General features: G+C 41.1%; 1 protein-coding gene across 3 annotated transcripts in view; it reads right to left on the bottom strand.

Annotated features, from left to right (window-relative positions):
* Positions 1–4,285: 4,285 nt before the first annotated feature.
* Positions 4,286–19,975, bottom strand: part of LOC121922899 (SRSF protein kinase 2-like) — a 19,381-nt gene continuing 3,691 nt past the window's right edge. The window contains exons 2-12 of one of the 3 annotated variants that reach the window (XM_042452844.1): positions 18,734–18,849; positions 17,277–17,385; positions 14,941–15,028; positions 14,501–14,588; positions 12,896–13,002; positions 11,696–11,858; positions 9,816–9,901; positions 8,368–8,475; positions 5,490–5,559; positions 5,304–5,396; positions 4,286–4,826 (exon numbers count right to left, since the gene is read on the bottom strand). In XM_042452844.1, coding sequence (XP_042308778.1) covers positions 4,639–4,826; positions 5,304–5,396; positions 5,490–5,559; positions 8,368–8,475; positions 9,816–9,901; positions 11,696–11,858; positions 12,896–13,002; positions 14,501–14,588; positions 14,941–15,028; positions 17,277–17,385; positions 18,734–18,782 — 1,149 coding nt within the window. In that variant the 5' untranslated portion in view covers positions 18,783–18,849 and the 3' untranslated portion in view covers positions 4,286–4,638. Of the gene's footprint in view, positions 4,827–5,303; positions 5,397–5,489; positions 5,560–8,367; positions 8,476–9,815; positions 9,902–11,695; positions 11,859–12,895; positions 13,003–14,500; positions 14,589–14,940; positions 15,048–17,276; positions 17,386–18,733; positions 18,850–19,975 lie in introns of those variants that run through there. The other 2 variants (XM_042452845.1, XM_042452846.1) reach the window with 2 other exon arrangements.

Genomic DNA, 19,975 nt, shown 5'->3' with positions numbered 1-19,975 from the left:
TATGCTTAGCACTATATAAGGTCCTAGTTTTCAACCCTCCAGTGGGCTTGTCGAGCTTCCAGTTCCGAGCCTGAGTTCCTAGAGCACCTTGCTCTGCTGAAATCACTTGTGCAAAGCCAAGCTCACTATCACTCGGGCCTCTAGTTAGCTTTGCCCGCTGGAACTCAGCTCCAAAGCCACCGCGGCCGCTCTTTCCTTTCCCGCTCCCGTGATCCACTATCCATCCTACATCTCATCCGGTTCCTTGGTAATTCTAAGGTAAATACTCCCAACAATGCCTCTCTCTCTCTTCCTTCCTTTACTCCCAGAACTCACCCCTCCCCGCTATAGCATTGAATGTATGTGTGCATGTGTGATCCCTTTGTTGTTCATAGTTTAATTGCACCTCAGTGGCATCCGAGTCTCTGTCTCTTGGGGGTGGACTAGGCGACCTCTGGTATACACATAGGGACCCGATCCTGTGCGTGCATTGTTAGGACACGCCTCTCGTAATATTTGAGCTAATTAAAATCCCCCTAATTCGATCCTTCCTAATAAGCAAGAACATCAACTCACCATCACAGAAAGACTTTTGCACATAATTCTTATTTAAACAGCTTCAAACAAACAGCTTCATTTATGTACTGCTTCATACTGAACTAGCAGTGTCTAAGCAGTTTACAACTGTAAGCTAATTGCCCCCAACAATCTGGGTACTCATTTTAGCGACCTTGGAAGGATGCAAGCCTGAGTCAAGCTTGAGCCCTTTTGCTGGTATTGAACTCGCAACCTTGTGGTTTTGAGTGAGTGGCTGCAGTACAGGCATTTAACCACTGTGCCACTTATTTAAGAACTTGGGATATTTTTTGCAAAAAAATAACAAGTACGGAATAAGAGTTGCGTTAGTACCAATACAATACCTTTGTTGCAATCCATTACAATTTATTGTAATTCAACTATCATTTATTTAATTCAGCTGTCATTTTAAGTCAGCTATCATTTTAATTCAGCCAGCATGATGTAGTGGTTTTAGTGCTGGACTAAGAATCTGGAGACTAGGGTTCAGTTCTCAGATCAGCCATGGAAACCCACTGGTTCACCATGAGCAAGTCACACACTCCCAGTCACAGAAAACGCTGTGATAGTGTCACCATATGTAGGAAAGAACTTGAAGGCGCACAACAGCAACAATCTTTTTTCCCCCCTATGGTTGCATGGTATTCTTTGCTTATTTCCTGTACATCCTGCATCTGTACAAACATACTATCTAAAATAGTGGGCTACTTGAGGTGCAGCCCCAATTTCTCTGTCTCTCTCTTTTAAAAGGGTAAGCACATTTTATGTGTTTCTCTGCAGCAGTGTTTCATGACCTGTAGCCTCCCAGATGTTTTGGACTTCAGTTCTCACTAGTCTAGCTTGTTTTTGGCCAAAACAGCAGGTCAGGAAAGCCTACTGCGGGTTAAGTAACTATAGCCAGATATTCTTGGTCTATAGTTCCCATCCACCCTAACCAGTGGAAGCAATGATGGGTGTTTATGGGAAATTCAGTCCCAAAACTGCCAGTTATAAGCTGTCAATGACTGAAAGCTACCAACAAAATAACTTCGCCAGTGTAGTAGTAATTGCTGTTTTGTACCTTCAAGTCATTTCCAACTTATGGTTACCCTAATGCGAACATATCACTGGGTTTTCTGGGGCTTAGAGTATGAGCTTCATTCATGGTCACCCAGTGGTTTTCCATGGCCAAGCACAGAATCAAACCCTGGTCTCCAGAGTCATAGTACAACAATCAAACCATTACACCATGCTGGCTCTCTTATGGCATTCATCAAAAGTGAGGGAGGGGATTGTAAGACATCTCTGTGAAATCATAAGAAAGCCAAGGGGTCAGAAAAGGCAGAAAAAGACATCTTGTTAGTGACATAAAGAGGCATAAGTTAAAGTTACACTTGTGAATGTCTGTTTTTGGTCATTGCCTCCCTGCCTCTGTAGTGACAAAAGCACCTTCCCAACCTTGTATAACTGGTGATGGTCTCACCGCACTGCCATTCTGTGCTTTATATAGAACAGGGAGAACTGAAGAAGTATCTGGCTTTGTCCCTGTAGCCAGACACAAAGCAATTACATTAGTGGATGTAATTCATTAGTGTCTGGCTACAGCGCTATTAGAAATTATCAGATGGGGGGAAGAAAAAGGAAACTCCCAGCAAAGTTGCGTGATCACGCTGAAGATTTTCAGACTAAGTCGCACTTATCCAGGATTTAACCTATGAAGATCCAGGAATGCTCCAGAAACAAACCATTCCTGGGAATTCCCTGTGAATGGTTTGTTGCTGAAGCATTCCTGGATCTTTATGGGTTAAATCCTGGATAAGCACAATGTCTCTGAAAATCTTCAGCACAATCGCAAGACTTTGCCAGGAGTATGCCTTTTACTCCTAGCTATTTTCCCCCATCTGATCATCTCCATAGCCAAATGCTTCTCTGATCCCTCCCCTAGTCGTCCACAGAATAGCCACAGGAGCAGGAGGAAATTCAGCTGCTCTACAGTACATCCAGGGCTACTACACTAAACTGGGCCATGAAGGATAGCAGCCAAAGGTTCTCTTTGGGATGAGTCCTTAAAAATGTAGAAATAATGATATTGAGTGGAGCGTGAGGAAATTGGTGAGAGGAAACACTTGTCCAGGCAAATGTAAAAGACATCATGGTAAGATTAGCACCTGTTTTATGAGATATAAATTGTCACATTAAGAATGTGGAACTGGATCATTAGTCAGGTCAGGACTTGGGATGAGGTACAAAGTGTGCAAAACTAGCTGAACTGCTGGTACAAATCATGCAGAACGAGCAGGGGGAGAAATACTAGCTATGACATTAAATACAAGAATATAATTAATTGTTCATGTGTTTGTTATTTCTATCAGAGGCAGCCCCCGAAGACCTTGGAAAAGTTACTTTGGGGAGGATACAATTCCCAGAATCCCCAGTGCCCATGCTGGCTGCAGGGTTCTTGAGGTTTTAGTCCTAAGAAACAACTTTTCCAGCTTTTGGTAAACAGGAGATAGCTTGGGATCACTGCTGACAGATCTCTGGTTTAATTCCAGCAGTTTGGCAAGTATTTCTGACTCCCAGATGTTTGACAACAGCAGCAATAAAATGACCTTCCCCACATTCCCAAATTATACTCATGAAATGAAGAAAGCTTGGTGTAATAAAAAAAAGTGTATGTATAGACAGGAAGTTCATTTCTGGTGCTCAAAATAGATTTCTGGAGCCATAGTTGTTTGTTTTTTTGTGGGTTTTTCAGGCTATGTGGCCATGTTCTATAAATTTTTCTTCCTGACATTTCACCAGCATTTGTGGCTGGCATCTTCAGAGAATGCATTCTCTGAAGATGCCAGCCACAGATGCTGGCGAAACGTCAGGAAGAAAAATTTATAGAACATGGCCACATAGCCTGAAAAACCCACAAAAAACCATGGATGCCGGCCATGAAAGCCTTCGACCTCCCATAGTTGTTTAATGCTAAGCATAGGTCTTTTGCCCCAGGTTCTAGCTAGTGGGATTGGTAAAAAAGAAAACCTACAAAAGGCAATCCCACACATCTGTAGTTTACCTAGCCTCTGATAAATAGCAGCCAGAAACAAACTCAAGAAGCCCCATTTAACAAGAATAGACAATTGGCCCTCCAGGTGTTATTGACCTATAACTCAGTCTCCGCTTAGCCATAACCAGAATAACCAGTGCTGAGGGTCTATGGGAGTTGTACTAAAAAAAAAAAAGTCTGGAAGAACTAGTTGCAGACCCTCACCATATAGGGGAGTTTAACTCTTTCTTTTCTTGCCGTGGTCTCAGTAAAAATTGCCTTACCAAAACTACAGTTGGTACTCCAAATTCACTGGGGTTAGGAGTGCAGGACTCCTATGAAAGTTGGAAAACCACCAATAAAAAAGCACTATTTTCTTTTTACCTGAAAGAACACTCCTCAAGCAATCTCTATCAGGTGGATGTTGACCATAGAATTGCGCTAAAGGACCTACCAAAGAAGTGTTTTCTCTAGGAGGTCTTTAAGCAGAGGCTGGATGGCCATCTGTTGGGGATGCTTTGATTGAGAGTTCCTGCATGGCGGGGGGTTGGACTGGATGGCCTTTGCAGTCTCTTTCAACTCTATGATTTTATGATTCTAAGTGTCTTCTCTAGGAATCTTTAGATCCTCCAGCATGACTCTATGGTCAGCTTCTGGCAGAGTCATGCTGGAGGATTTAGAAATTCCTAAAGAGGACATATTAATAAAATCCATGAAAAATCAAATCTGCAAAAGTCAAAGAAGCAAATGTGGAGGGCCGACTGTATTTGCATTTCAAGAGAATTTTCCCTTGGTGTGAATAGCACCTTCCTTTTAAATTGTTAAAAGTGCTCAGGAAAGGTGATTTTTATCAGAGCATGTCAAGGAGAGAAAAATAAGCATACACACACAGACCTACTCAAGCTCTCCTGCAGCTGCAAGATTCATACAACAACAAAATGCTTGTTAACTGAATTCTTGCAATTAATGTCAGCTCCAGTTTGGCCCTAAGAAATGTCTGTCCTGAGTATGTCCCATTTCTAAATCAGAAGCTAGGACTGACAGAAAGCATGAGAACCAGACCAAGCTGGTTAAGAGGTACTGAGCCAGGGATGCTGAAGGCATTTCTCAGCTGCTGCTCTTCTTTCTGGGGCATAGTCCAGCATTGATAGGAGAAAACTGGTCAGTGGAGCTGCCTGATGCTTTGGCCAATTGTATTTATCAGTAAGGATGTGATAGAGGTCATAAGAGGAGATCCAGGACATTCGTAGAAGTGCACCTGCCAAAACACAAAGGAAAGAACAGTTGCAACTTGAGTTGGAAACCTCTTACATTCGTCCTGATTACAAGGCTTTACAAGGTCTCCATGTTCATACTAGGCAAATATAAAATGTATAGTTGGTCCTCCGTACCCATGGATTTTTTTATCCACGGATTCAACAATCCACAGTTTGAAAATATTCCATGAAATATACATTCAAAAGTGCAAACCTTGATTTTGCCACTTTATATGAGACACACCATTTTACTATGCCACTGTATATAATGGGACTTGAGCACTCACAGATTTTGGTAACCCTAGGGGTCCTGGAACCAAAACCCCAGCAGATACCAAGGGCCCACTGTAATACAGTATTGGACTTGGGCCTGGAATGTAGTATGAAGAGTGTATTACACAAGCCTCTGTTCTTCCAAATGTCAGGATGGCAAGTTATACCATTAGCAATGCCTCCAGTCCCTACCCCCACATTCTCACCTGGTCTCCTGAAGAAAGTTGATGCCTGTTTCCAGAACAAGGCAATCTTGGGTGGAACTCTGCCTAGAAGTTCAATAATTCGAGCCACATGATCTAAAATGGAGGGAAAGCAAAGGTTAGATGTTTCATTGCAAAGCCTTCTCCTAGAAAATGGTGTTATAGAAGACAATACATAGTCTCTCCTACCCTCATCTCTAGAGAAATACTGCCCAGCTTGGGGTTCAAAGAGACGCTCTCCAGTTGCCAGTTCAAAAGCCTACAACGTGAAATAGTTCTCTCAATTTATTCAGCTAAAGGCCAGTTCACATATTACAATCAATGAAGGACACTAAGAAATAAACATGACTTTTTGAACTCTACTTCTCACATAGTTTGCGACACAGATGTTTATAAATGTTCATGTGTAAGGAGAGATGATGTGAACCTCAAAAATCTTATGGTCTGAAAAGTAGAGGAGAGAAAACAAGTGGCCCCCATGTTTCTGCAAGATTCAGTTTTGTTGATGATGTTTTATATATGTTAGCTGCCTTGGGGTCCCACTTTCGGAGAAAGGTGGGATAATTAATTAATTAATTGATTAATTAAAATAAAATAGAATAGAATAAAATAAACTGCCTCTCTCTGACCACAAAGGAAAGGTCTGAATTGGCTAGGGCTGTTTTGCACTTTGCACTCTCTTTCTACTTCCCCACCTTTCCTAGCATTATTGTCTTTTCCAGTGATCTGTGCCTTCTCATGATGTGGTCAAAGTGTGACAGCCTCAATTTGATCATCTTGGCTTCCAGGGAGATTTCAGTCTTGATCTGTTCTAGGACCCATTTGTTTGTCTTTTTGGATGTCTACAGTATTCTCAATACAGTACTCTTCCCTGGCACTGCATCTCAAATGAATTAATTTTCTTTTTATCCACTTCCTTCCCTGTCCAGCTCTCACATCCATACATGCTGATGGGAATATAATGGCTTGGATAATTCTAACTTTACTGCTCAGTTGTATATCTTTACTCTTTAGGAACTTGTCTAGTTCTTTCATAGCTGCCCTTCTCATTCCTAATTTTCTTCTGATTTCTTGACTGAAGTCTCCATTCTGATCAATGTTTAATCCATGATACAGGAAATCTTTAACTATCAAAATTTAATCAATCTCTCCCACTATTCCTTTTTTATTTTCTTAATTTTTTTTTTTTTTGGTGAAAACAAATGAAAGAAAGAGAAGTCAGAAAATGTGGAAAGTTTATGAATGCAAGATGATATTCTCTGATTCGCACCCCCCTCCCTCTAAATTTCCATAACGGAGGCCAGGCAAACAGGTGATGAAAGTCTGTTCTGGAAGCACTGGCAGCTGAGACAAAGGACATTATCAGACAAGGGCAATCCGAATGCAATCATGGGGTTTAACGTTATTGCGTGATAGACTACCACATGCAATTTTGGGCAATGGCAAGCTATTTTCAGGCATGGGAAGTCAGTTTGAACGCAATTCAAATTCACGTAAATTTGCTGAACTAGCGAATTCACATGAATGCGTTCTGGCCCCACTTTCTTTTCATTCGAAATTAAGAGAAATTCCTCCTGTGTGATAAACTCCAAAGCCAAGGAGGGGGCATGGTACCCTGAAGATTTAGGGCTTGGTCATGTGGTGAAAAACTTATGCATGTCCTTCCCCAAAGCCTAGTTATCACTTGCAAGGGAATGTCAAAACCATGAATCTAAACTATTTTCACATATGTTTAACAGTGAAAGATACAAATGAAAGAACTCTGAAGAAAAGACAGCTGGTTCATAAAGATCCCAATTGTTGGTTAAAGCATTGCAAAGAACCTTTAATTTCCCCTTGTATGCTCTGCAAATATTGCAGTTTTTCTAAAAATCTTATGCACCTATTTTACTAAATCTGGCATGTAGCTCCAATCTAAGATCTTGCACACAGCCTTTAGAGTGCAACTAAACCATAGTGACCAAGGGTGCATCCACACTGTGGAAAAATGCACTTTGACACCACTTAACTGCCAATGGCTCCATCCTATATAGGGTTGCCATAATTCTCTACTATAAACCGGGACAAAATTGTAGGACATTTAAGAAAAATGGAGGACCTTACATGTCCTACATTTTGGTCTAAATTTTATCCTACAATTGTCCTATATTTTGGTCTAAATTTTGTCCTACATTTTGTCCCTGTTAATAGTAGAGAATTATGGCAACCCTAATCCTATAGAATAATGTGGTTTGTAATTTTGTGATACACCAGCACTGTTTGGCAGAGAAGGCTAAAGACCTTGTCAAACTATAATCCCAGGATTCCATAGGATAGAGCTATAGTGCTTAAAGTGGTGTCAAGCTGCATTATTTCTACAGTACAGATGTGTCCCAAGTCTTCATTTTCTCTAAATGGACCATTTGACCATAAACAAAAGTGCCTGGTTTAGAAAGTACAGCATAGACTGATTCAGTCTATTGCTCAGCATTAGAACCTGAATTATGCTAAAAAAAAATAATGCTTTTAGCTTACATTTAGCAACTGGGTCAAATCTTACAAATATTAAAACATGTGCCCTACTTTTCTTGCCTTTTTTTTAATGATGAATAAAGTAACAGAGGAGAGCCAACGTGGCATAGTGGTTTGAGTGTTGGACTACAGGGTTCGATTCCCCACTCGGCCATGAAACCTAGTGATTGGCCTTGGGCAAGCCACACTCTCTCAGCCTCAGGAGAAGGCAATGGCAAACCTCCTCTGAACAAATCTTGGCAAGGAAACCCTGAAATAGGTTTGCCTTAAGGTCACCATAGGTTGGAAACGACTTGAAAGTACACAACAACAACAAAATAACAGAGAGAAAAGAAAGGAAGCAGCAATCATGAAAGAGGGACTTGGCAAGTATGTGCGGGCCTGAGGTCAAAACTAAGACTGGAAATGATGGCAAGATCACCAGGGAGAGAGTGCATTCAGTTGACTGGCAGTCAGTTCTTATTTTCCAGCTGGACAGATGCAAACAGATGGTTGAGATTCCAAAGGCAAATATCATCATAATTGCATTAGAAATGCTGGTGGAATAGGTCCCTACCAGACACGCGGCACTCCAGATGTCAGCTGGGGTGCTGTAATCTAATCCAAGGAGGACTTCCAGAGCTCTGTAGGGCTGAGTCTGAATCTTTCTGGAGAAAGGCTTGTACTACAACAGGAAAAAGAAAATCACAGATTAACTGAGGGTGGGTTCACTTCCCACACATGCCTTCAGTTCAGAGGTGGGCAAGGTATGGCCCATGAGCCACACACTGGGTATTTACAAGCTTGGGAATGGTATCTTTTGCACTATTTCTCTCAAAATCCTATGCTGGTTGGGGGATTCTGGAGTTATAGTCCAAAAAGAGGTGCCTCCTCCAAACTCTATTTGGATAAAAGAAACAGGATTTTTTTTTTCCCCCATTCTGACTGGTATTGTTCTGCCACTCTGTCCAGATTACTACTGCCCCTTCCTTAGCTCAGTACATTTAGGAGATTATAGCACATCTTAATAATGCAATTTACCACTCTTGAACTGAAGTATAATTCGAGCTGCATCCAGGTCCTATATCGCATGGCTTTTGTCACCAAATTCACCATCCGAGTACAGCCTGGCTGCAGCCCGGCTCTCTTAACCGGGAGCCGGAAAGCTCCCAACTTTGAACAGTCACTGCCAAAGCACGTTACTGGACCTGGGCTGCAGCTGGGCTGTACTCAGATGGTGGATTTGGTGGTTGAAAATTCTGGGAGCTGTATCCAAAACATAATTTTACCAAGCTTTGGTGAGGTCCTCACCAAGGTGTGGCCCTATTCGTATACAGTTCCACAAATCAAAATGATGCTCTCTCCTATTTTGAACATGGTTTGTGGTCCTCTTGCTAACATGATTAATCATTCACAACATGAAGCTCACTATAGTACTCTCTACTACAGTTCTGTACTAAAAGAAAGCAATAACATGAACACTAAGAAGAAATAAGTGGCTAAAAAAGGCAAAAGCTGAGAAAAAGTTAACTAAGGAATGGGACAATGAATTTGTAATTGGCTTGGAATAAGATATAGTAATAGGTAAATATTTAAGATGTTGGAGATATGTAATTGGGATATACGAGATAAGTGTTATATGATCTAGAGGTACTGAAATCTGATAGGATAACAGAAAAATATATTTTAGGAAGTTTTGTCTAGTTATTGGTGTGTTTTGTCTTTGAAATTCTTTTTAAGTCTTTTAGGTCTGTTTAAATTTATATCTATGTGGATGATTTTAAAGAAGATATATAGTGGGGCCTTGGTATCCATTGGGGTTTAGTTCCAAGTCACATTAAATACAACAGATAGGTGTCACTTGTATAAAGTGGCAAAATCAAGGTTTGCTTTTTGGAATTTATATGTTTTTTGAATATTTTCTAGCCATGGGTGCTTGAATCCGTGGATACAGAGGGCTCACTGTATAATAAATAAAAAAAACCCAAACTGTCAAAAAAAGGGCAAAGGTTGGCACAGACTCACAGTCCAACATGCACTTCCCAGGTCTGCAATTTTCACTCCCATTTTCATTAGGTTACAACAGTCCAAAAGAGCAGTCATGTCATCTTCTGGATGGAAAGAACACAAGAAGATAAACTCGTGAGATTTCCAAATTATATTAATCCAGATTTTAAATTAATAGAATTAGTAGTACATACACTTCAACATTTCACAGGTGAAAAGAGATGGGACACAGGTGGCCAAGCAAGATGATACATGTTACTAATGAGGAAAAGCACATAAGCTAGAGAAGGCTGCAGTAGTTTGCTTTTGCCTGAGCCAACAAGGGAGGGCAAGATTCCACCTCTTCTCTCCTCTCTGTTGAGTTAATGGAGTACAAACTATCCTTGCACTGTGAGGACAAAGGAGAAAGTGGGAGAAGGAGAGAGAAACTGGGACATTTTAATAGAAGCGGGAAAAATGGCATGGAAGAGGATTAATGGGGATTGTCTTTGCCAAATTAGGACCATTGGAAAGTGTGCCTGCCAATATGCACATTGATCCTGATCTAACAGCACTAGCATGATAACTGATCCAAAACAGCTGAAATAAGTTTATAGTTGATGTGTACATTTAGTCTACTGCAGACATTATCTTGTTGTTGTGTGCCTTTAAGTTATTTCCAACTTATGCCAACCCTAAAGCAAACCTATTACAGGGTTTTCTTGGCAGGTTTCTGCAGAGAGGGTTTGCCATTGCCATCCTCTGAAGCTAAGAGAGTGTGACTCCCCCAAGGTCACCCAGTGGATTTACACAGTCCAGCTGGGATTCAAACAGTGGTCTCCAGAGCCCTAGTCCAACATTGATAGCAAAAAATGTGTATCTTATATAAATTCCAAATTTAGTAATTCAAGACTGTGTGGGACCCTAAAACTGGGGGCAGTTTTAAAATATGAGACTTTGCTTTTTGTGGGTCCTTTTCCCTTCAACCATTAGACAGCAGTACCGAATTTGCCTATCATTTGCTTGCTTTTGGTAGCACAATATCTAAAAAAATAACCATAAGCCTATATTGCTCTTTACTTCTGCCTTCCAATGATTATGCATGTTTTGCTTAAAACTGGAAACAGAACCAGGTAACTGGTGATTTCTTTTTAAAATGGAGATTAGTTATTATTTATTTCCTTGCCTCAACAATCCTAGCTCAACAAGCTCAAACCTGCACACTGCCTAATATAGCATCCAGCCGAACCTGTCCTGTAATATAGGTTCCATTTTAAGACTTTGACTAAATACAAATATTGTGGTTTCAGCATCAGGTCTTTTTTCTTTTCTTTCCCTGCCCTGCACTCCATCCTCTGATTTGTTTGTTCTATCTTTAATTATAGATGCCATGCCCCAAGAAAGATGTTGCCTGACCATAGATTCAGGACAACAATGTGGGATCATTTCCTATTGGGACTTGGATACATACAAACACAACTGTCTGGTTATGTCAATGTACAATTTGATCAGAGCTGGGAAATTGTACTCTTCTTGGATTACAGCTCCCATTGACCATGCAGGTTGAGGGATTCTGATAGTTGCAACCCAAAAAGTAACCTTTTCAAGCTCTGCTCTTGATCAATTGTTCTTCACAAGGTTTGCAGTGTCGATATGAATGACTCTGTCCATTAGTTTCTCTTTTTTTTAGTCCCCCCCCCAATTTTTATTTACCATTTCCAAACTGGTCTGCACTTTGAAAACAATTTACATTAAAATTTGTCATCAGTTTGTCATCAATTTATTTTATTTATATCCCACCTATCTCCCAACCCAGCATTCCTCTCCTCATACACATATTAATGACAACATCACCAAGCCAATTGGTAAGAGGTACATGCTTTCATTTCAAGCAAAAAGAGCCTATCTAAGCAGTATACCTGGTCTCTTTGGCCTTCCTCCTGTCCCATGTTTGAAGGAAGCCATGTTCTGTAGGAGAGTCTGCAAACTTTCTTCTGTGACATACAGCAGGATGTTCTCTGGTTTGATGTCTGCATGGATGATGCGGCATTCCTTGTGCAGGAAATGCAAGCCTTGGAGCACCTGCATAAACAAAAGTGCATCATGTAGTAGTGTCTAAGAATACTGTGGAACCCTTCAACCTTTCAGCAACTGCTAGAATTAGGTTTGCCAGAGTGAAAACTGGAGAGGGTTCCTGTACCTTTAGTGGCTTTGTAGAAGAGGGGATTTCAGCAGAAGTTATCTGGCTGCATTACAATCAACACCTGCTGAAATTTCCTTTTTTACAGAACCATTAACATTACAAGAGCCCTCTCTAGTTTTCACTCGGACAACCCCAGGAAAAGTGAATGTGACACCAAACCAAATATTCATTTGTCAACATACTATTTTGTCATAGTCAACTGAGAGAAATTGGAGGAAGTGCCTGTGGGGCCAGAGAAAATGACGAAATTTTGTACATGCATCAAGAATAAGTGCATGTGTACTTCTCCAGGATAGGTAGCAGATAGCAATACCATTTGCAACATATAAAAAATGCTGAGGGTCAAAGCTTTGAAAAGTTATGTATTTGGACTATTACAGCAAGTTGAACTTGCAGAGATGCACATCGATGTGGTTCCATAGTGTGAACAACAAACCCAGAATGTGTGAGTGTTGTCGTACTAAAAAAAACCCGACGTCTGAATGACCCCCTAGTCACACCAGGGCCATAATGGGCTGAAAGTCATGTGGGAATCTGAAGCTGGCAGGCATGACAGAGCTACCACCAAGTGACAGCAGGCACTGCAAGGCAAGGTATATGTCCTGTTGATACATATACAGTCAGCCTTCTTATCCAAAGATGCTTCATCCATGGATTCAAGCATCCATGGCTTGAAATATTTTTTAAAAAGTATAAATTCCAAATAGCAAACCTTGATGTTTGCCATTTTATATAAAGGACACCATTTTGCTATGCCGTTATATTTAATGGGACTTGAGCATTCATGGATTTTGTTCTCCATGGAGGATCCTGGAACCAAACCCCAGTGGATAACAAGAACCCATTGTAGTCCCTGGCGAATGTCCCCAGTATCCTGGGCAATGGCACTACTCTCTGCTGAAGTGGCTTTACTCACCTGCTGTGTGGCTTTTTTCACAAAAGGCAATGGGAGGCCATGGGCTCCTTGACAAGTCAGTAGAGTCTGCAGTGAAGGCCCCAGCAACTCAAACACTAAGCACACATGTTGAATGGAGTCAGGAATCTGGTAACTGAGAAAAAGCTGCCTGATTTCATTATTACTCTGACAACAGCTCTGCAAGGGATCAGATTGAGGATGAGGAGAGGGAGGGAAAAGGGGATGGGGGTCCTTCCCAGTTGGATGCCCCTTAAAATGAAGAGGTCAGGGAGCTGCAGTCCAAAAAGAACTAAAAATTTAGCACATCCCAGCCCTTTCCTGAGCTGGCTAACTACAGCTTGCCCCACACACGGTAGCGCATTTCCAACAGGAGCAACTGGCTTCATCTGACTGCACAGATGGGGATGGGATCTTATCCAGTGGTCAGAGACAACTGCTGGATTTCTTCTCCCCTGTGCCAGCTCCCATTCAAATCAACTCATTTGAGATGTAGTGCTGGAGAAGAGTGATGAGGATCCCATGCCAAAAAGACAAACAAATAGGTCCTTGAACAGATCATGCCTGAAATCCCCTTGGGAGCCAAGATGATCAAGTTGAGGACACATCATGAGAAAGCACAGATCACTAGAAAAGACAATAATTCTAGGAAAGGTAGAGGGTAGGAGAAAGAGAGGAAGTCCCTATGCCCGATGGATGGACTCAGGGAGGTGAGGGGCCTGAATTTGCAGGACCTAAGTAGAGCAGGAGAGGACAGGAGGTCTTGGAGATGTCTCATCCATAGGGTCACCATGAGCTGGGGTCGATTCTATGGCAGTTAACAACAACAACATGCCAGCTCCCACACAGCCTCCTCAGAGTGGATAGCTAAAAGACCATATCTCCCAATAAGAGCCAGCTGGGTTTTAAGATTTTTGCAGGAGGGCTTTCTCTCATTCTCACCACCATCACAGGTATGTTTGATGAGGACATGAAAAACAGCTTTCTCAGTGGCTGCTTCCGGACTGTGGAACTCCTTTTCACGCAGGTTCAGTTAGCCTCTTCTCTGGTTCAGGCAAAAAAATTTCTATTTAGGCAGGTATTTGATTTTTAATCACATAGCAAAAGAGAGTTTGAAACTGCTGTGCTATGTTTTTATCTGGTATCTTATGCTTTAAATGTATTTTCAACTCTTTTTAACTGTATACTTTTTGTTGTTTATTTTTTAACTTTAAGAAAATAAAATTTTGTCCAAGCTTTTCTTTTTAAATTACTGTATGCCACTTTAGGTCTCATGCCGGGAGAAGGACTGAATGAATAAATGAACTGATGTCATGTCCTAAGAAAGATGTTGCCTGACCATAGATTCAGGAGAAAAATATGGAGATCCTTTCCTATTGGGACATGGATGCATTCAATCATAACTGGCTGGATGTGTCAATGTATGTTTTGATCAGAGCTGGGAAATGAATGGATAAATAAACAAATTAATAAATAATTCCAGCACTTATTGAGCTACACGCCCAACCACCCTGTTCTCCACATAATGTCATGTTCAGAACCAGTCTAGGTTCTTGTGGCCTGTTTTTTGGTGGTGTGTTTGTTTGTTTTTAACTAACTAAAGGATATGGAACCCGTTCTCTCCAATCATTTTGAAATCATCCAAGAAACGTATGACATGTTCACTGGCTCGGTCTTTTCTCCTTTTACTGTTCACCTGCAAAAAGGAAAGAAGAAGAAATTGTACAGAGTGCACATTTTTATGAGTCCCTTTGTCATCCCTCTCCTCCCCAGATGTTGGTTTGTGATTAAGTGAAAATACCCAATCCCTGAGACTAATTCTTGTGTTAATGTACCAGTTCCAGGCAGAGCTTGGAAACGTTTACTTTTTTGGACCCAAATTCCTAGAATCCCCTCAAGCTGCACAGCCAGTTGTAATCTAAAATTGAACATTTCTATGCAAGTTGTCCAAAAAAAAATGAAGAATCCCCCACCAACTCTGTCTGGAATTGAAAATGAGCCTGCTTGTTCTTTGTGAAGTTTTAGGAGGATGCTTCAGAGTTACTTACACAGCGAAGGAGGAGTACCTCATCCAAGGCTGCCTCGACAAAATCTTCTCCACCTTTCGGCACCTTCACAGCCACACACTTCTTCTTCCTGGAACAAAACTCAGAAACTGAGGGCAAGAGGAAACCGCTACTTTAATAACAGAATATTATTTTTTTTAAAAGTAGGTGACATAAAGTTAGTCAGTTACAATGCCATACGTTAGGCTTACAACCATATAATTGTTTCCTATTTACATTTACAACTGTGGCACCCTTGCCACAATCATAATTGCCCCCCAAACCCACCTTAAAATCCAGCCAACTGCACTGAGGATGGAGTTCTGCAGTGCTGGTGAGTAGGGCACTGGAGGATGACATGTCCAGACCCCCCTTGCCAGCTATCCATGGTACACCAAGGACTTAGTTGTGCGGGACCCTATAGGGGCCCTGCCTTCTGCTTGATACACCACTGTTTGCCAGCTGGAGGGGACAGGATGCACAACAGTAGTGACTACTCATTAACTAGAGATTGCCAGTGTGATGTTGTGGTTTGAGTGTTGGACTCAGGGTTCATTTTCCTGACAGAGCACAAAAACCCACTGGGTGACCTTGGGCAAGTCACACTTTCTTAGTCTCAGAGGATGGCAATGGCAAATCACTTCTGAAGAAACATGCCAAGAAATCAATATGATAGGTTCCCCTTAGGGCTGCCATGTCAAAAATGACTTGGAGGAACACAACAAGAAGAAATGACATATATTGCTCACATTTCATTGAGAAGGAAAGGACTGACATTTTTCTACTTGAAATTCATTTCTTGTTTTTGCTATCTATTACCAAAATTGCCCCAAATTAATTTTTATAAGGGAATTAATTAAGTAATTAGCTCATCGGAGTGACGAAAAGTCTTTTTGGTAACTTTAAAAGGCAGGAGGCTTTTTTCCTGTGTCTACTGGTTCCAAGACACTAGATTCCAGCATGCAAGTTAAAATGTATTTTTATTAATACAGCAAAAGAGATAATAATAATAATAATAATAATAATAATAATAATAATAATAAATAGTTTATTTATATCCTGCTTTTCCAATTTTTTATCAAAGCGGCGTACAAGTTTAAGTAAAAAAACCATCAAGATAAAAACAAAACCGTATCTAAAAACAGTCACAATAACAATAAAAGCAACAGGTTCAGCTGAGTGGGGAAATCCATAAACATTACAAGGTTTCACGAGGGGGTGAAACATGAAGTAACATCCAGGCACTTTCCATCCAGGCCTATGTGACAAGGTACCCCTTTCAGGATGGAGTTTGATATCAAAGTTCAATTAAAGGCAAAAGAGATCATTGGATTATACTAACATATCCATTTTATAGATCCTATATTTGACAAGGTTGATATGGCCATCTGTGCTCTAGTATATAAAATTATTATATACAGATGAATAAACTTTCCAGAAGGTGTGTGTGTGCATGCTGCAGATCCACATGGTACAGGAGATGATGTGTGAGCAATTCAGTCAGTTCACATTGCAATGAACCTATGGTAAATACAAAGTGGAAGACAGTCCTGAAAACTACATTTCTGCCATTTACAGGAACAACAACTACATCAACCAAAAACCTCACAAAACTGGGCATCAATTGTTTTATTCATTTCAAAGCTCTCTTTAAAAACATTTGGGGGGAAATCAATTTTATTATGCAAAAAAGGTCCTTTTCATTACAGTTTGCAGAGGTTTTTTTTAAAATGCATAATAAAATGGGATGGATTATCATGTAGATTGAAAGGGGAAAATATCAAGTGGATCTGGGACTGGGACTGATTGGCGTTGTTGTTGTTGTTGTTGTTGTTGTGTGCCTTCAAGTTGTTTCTGGTTTATGGCAAACCTAAGGCAAACCCATCCTGGGAGTTTGTTGCCAAGATTTGTTCAGAAGGGGTTTGCCATTGCCTTCCTCTGAGGCTGAGAGCATGTGACTTGTCCAAGGTCACCCAGTGGATTTCCATGACCAAGCTGGGAATCAAATCGTGGTCTCCAGAGCCGTAGTCCAGCACTCAAACCACTGTCCCACACTGGATCTAGATTGGCCTTAGTACTGGGAAAATGAGAACCTGACCACAACAGAGCTTCACAGAGCCTCCCAACCTTATGTATAAATATAGTGTGACGCTGCATCAATCACAGCTGCTTTTCCAATACTAAGTTGAAGATATCAGGAACTGGGAACTTTTGTGTGGATGGCATGTGCTTTGTACCATTGAGCTGTAGCCCTTTCCCAAGAGAAAGCATTTCTAGTCCCATCAGAGCCATAGTGACAAACTAAAGCTGTTCAAAGCATGTCATTTATGTTTACTCACCCGACATCTTGGCAAAGCCAGACTGTTGAGAAGTAGCCACATCCTAGATTCTGCACCACATGGTATCTTCCATTGAATGTCTCCCCTTTCCTTACTGGATAATAACCTTCTGTGTAAAGTAGAAAGGGTGTAATTAACAGATATTAATAAGAAAAAAACAAAAGGTTAGCTTTTGCAAGTTCTGAAAGCAAAAGTCTCCTGTCACTACAGTTGTCTTCTTCAAAAGAAATTAAGGAAGAAATCAAGCTTGCTCCCTCTAGAACATGGCCACATAGCCCGAAAAACCCACAAAAAACTATGGATACTGGCCATGAAAGCCTTTGACTTCGCAGAGATAAGGATGTTAGATACAGAGAGGCAAGGAAGACCAATGTCCTTATATTGGGAGACAGATGGGATATAAATAAATAAAACAATAATAACATTTGTCCAAAAATGTAGTGAAAAAGGCATGTGAGGGAAGCATTCCAGTAACGTGTTGTAAAATTCATGCATTAGAAATTGCTTTCATGGCTACAGTATATTTTGAATTAATACTGTAGTTCGTATTGGTATGGGAAGAATGTGTGCATGTATCTGTGTATGTGGGGGGGGGATGAAAGACAGATTAGTTTTCTGGTGTCGGCTTTGTTAGTGGAACAATTTTCACTAATTTGTTAGTGGAACATTTTCAAAATTTATGATTTAATGTTTTTGCTAGAAGAAACTAATGGTCTGCATTTTATGGAAGTTCTCACCAGCACAGCCAGTGCTTACAATTCTTATAGCAATAGCAAGTACATTTCTATACCGCTTACCCTATGTACTAAGCGGTTTACAAAGTGTAAGCTAATCGCCCCCAACAAGCTGGATACTCATTTTAGCGACCTACGGAAGGATGCCAGGCTGGGTCAACCTGAGCCCCTGGCTGGTATTGAACTCACAACCTTATGGTTTGTGGCTCTGTCTCTAAAAATTGTGGTTTGTGGGGGAGTGGCTGCAATATAGGCATTTAACCACTGCGTCACCAGGGCTACTTAATTGTGCCTTTAAAAATGATTTTAACCAAAATATAAACCAACAGTCCAAACCAGGGGTCCCCAAAGTGTGCTCTTTAAGGGATTTTGGACTTCACCTCCCAGAATCCCAGACTTTTGGCCAACATGGCTGAGGGTTTTGGGAGTTGAAGTCCAAAATCCCTTATAGAGCACACTTTGGGGACTACTGGTCCAAACTCTATTCTACTTGCTCCAACTGTCTTGGTCTGTCTGCAATGTGAAATTTCCGTTCAGCTGCAAAATTTACTGGTAATCTTGGGACAGTCACAGTCAGCCAGCCTCACCTGCCTGGCAGGGTTATACTGAGAATAATAAGGGAGGAGGAAAGTTCCCATGAGCTTCTTTAAGAATAATTGCAAGAAAGAACAAATCTATTAAAAGGGCTCTCCTATGCATGCCTGCAGCTCACCCATAACTCACCTGCACAGGATGCTGGGGACTCATCTTCCTGCCAGTCAAACCCATCCATGACAGGGGTGCACTTCTTTGTGGATGGCCAGATCCTTGGAACAGTCCAGGTTAAGGAGACTTTACATCTAAATGCAAGTATTTTATCCCAGTCAGTTGTGAAGTGGCCACTTATGCATTGCCAAGAAAAAAAGAGGACCAAGAAAGGACTCAGATCTACTCTGCTTGATTTATACGTACACATGCTCTCTCTCTCTCTCTCTCTCTCTCTATATATATATATATATACACACACACACACACACACACACACACACACACACACACATAGGGCGGGGATACTATAATCTAAATAGAAATTCAAGATACTGCACCATATTGGAGAAGACCAGCAAGGAGACTGGTATGGCTGCTGTATCTTCCATGCAGTTTTGTTCTTGTTTTGTGCCTTCAAGTCTTTTCCAATTTGTGATGACTCTAAGATGAACCTATCACAGGGTTTTCTTGGAAAGATTTGCTTTCCTTTAAAGCAGAGTGTGATGTGCCTAGGATCACCCACTGGGTTTCTATGGCCAAAGAGGATTCAAAAACTGGTCTCCCAGAATCCCAAGCACTCAAACCACTACACCATGGTACCAACTTTGAATGGGCAACTTGAAAATGAAAGAGTTCGCCCTCTGTTTGGAATAGGTTTGGTCACCCCTTCAAATGGAGGATGACTTCAAAAAATAGCTGGAACATCTTGACTCCTTCAGGAAAGCTGTGGCTTTGCAATACTCATTTTGAGATGTAGTGCCCAGAACTCTATCCTATAATCCAAATGTTTTTATGCTATCAGTTTCCAGAAAGGTGATATGATACAGTTGGCCCTCTGTATCTACAGATGCTTTATCCATGGAGTCAAGCATCCACAGCATGAAAATATTTAAAATATATATAAATTCCAAGAAGCAAGCCTTGATTTTGCCATTTTATATAAGGGATACAATTTTTTTACTATGTCATTATATGAGATGAGCATCTATGAATTTTGGAAACAAACCCTAGTGGATACCAGGGGCCCAACTATACTGAAAGCTTTATTTTCAGTTCTTTTGCTAATGATCCCCAACACTGGAAGTTGCCTTCTTCACAGCTACTGATTAGCCCAGGGGTAGGCAACCTGCGGCCCGTGGGCCGGATGCGGCCTGGCAAGGCCTTGGGACCGGCCCCAGCCTGGTCCTGCCGCCGATTGCCACTGGGGCCTTTGGGGGG

Source organism: Sceloporus undulatus, chromosome 2, assembly GCF_019175285.1.
Source record: "Sceloporus undulatus isolate JIND9_A2432 ecotype Alabama chromosome 2, SceUnd_v1.1, whole genome shotgun sequence".
Classification (NCBI taxonomy): domain Eukaryota; kingdom Metazoa; phylum Chordata; class Lepidosauria; order Squamata; family Phrynosomatidae; genus Sceloporus; species Sceloporus undulatus.
The sequence above is the reverse complement of the archived record's forward strand: the minus strand, read 5'-3'. Positions and strand labels throughout refer to the sequence as shown.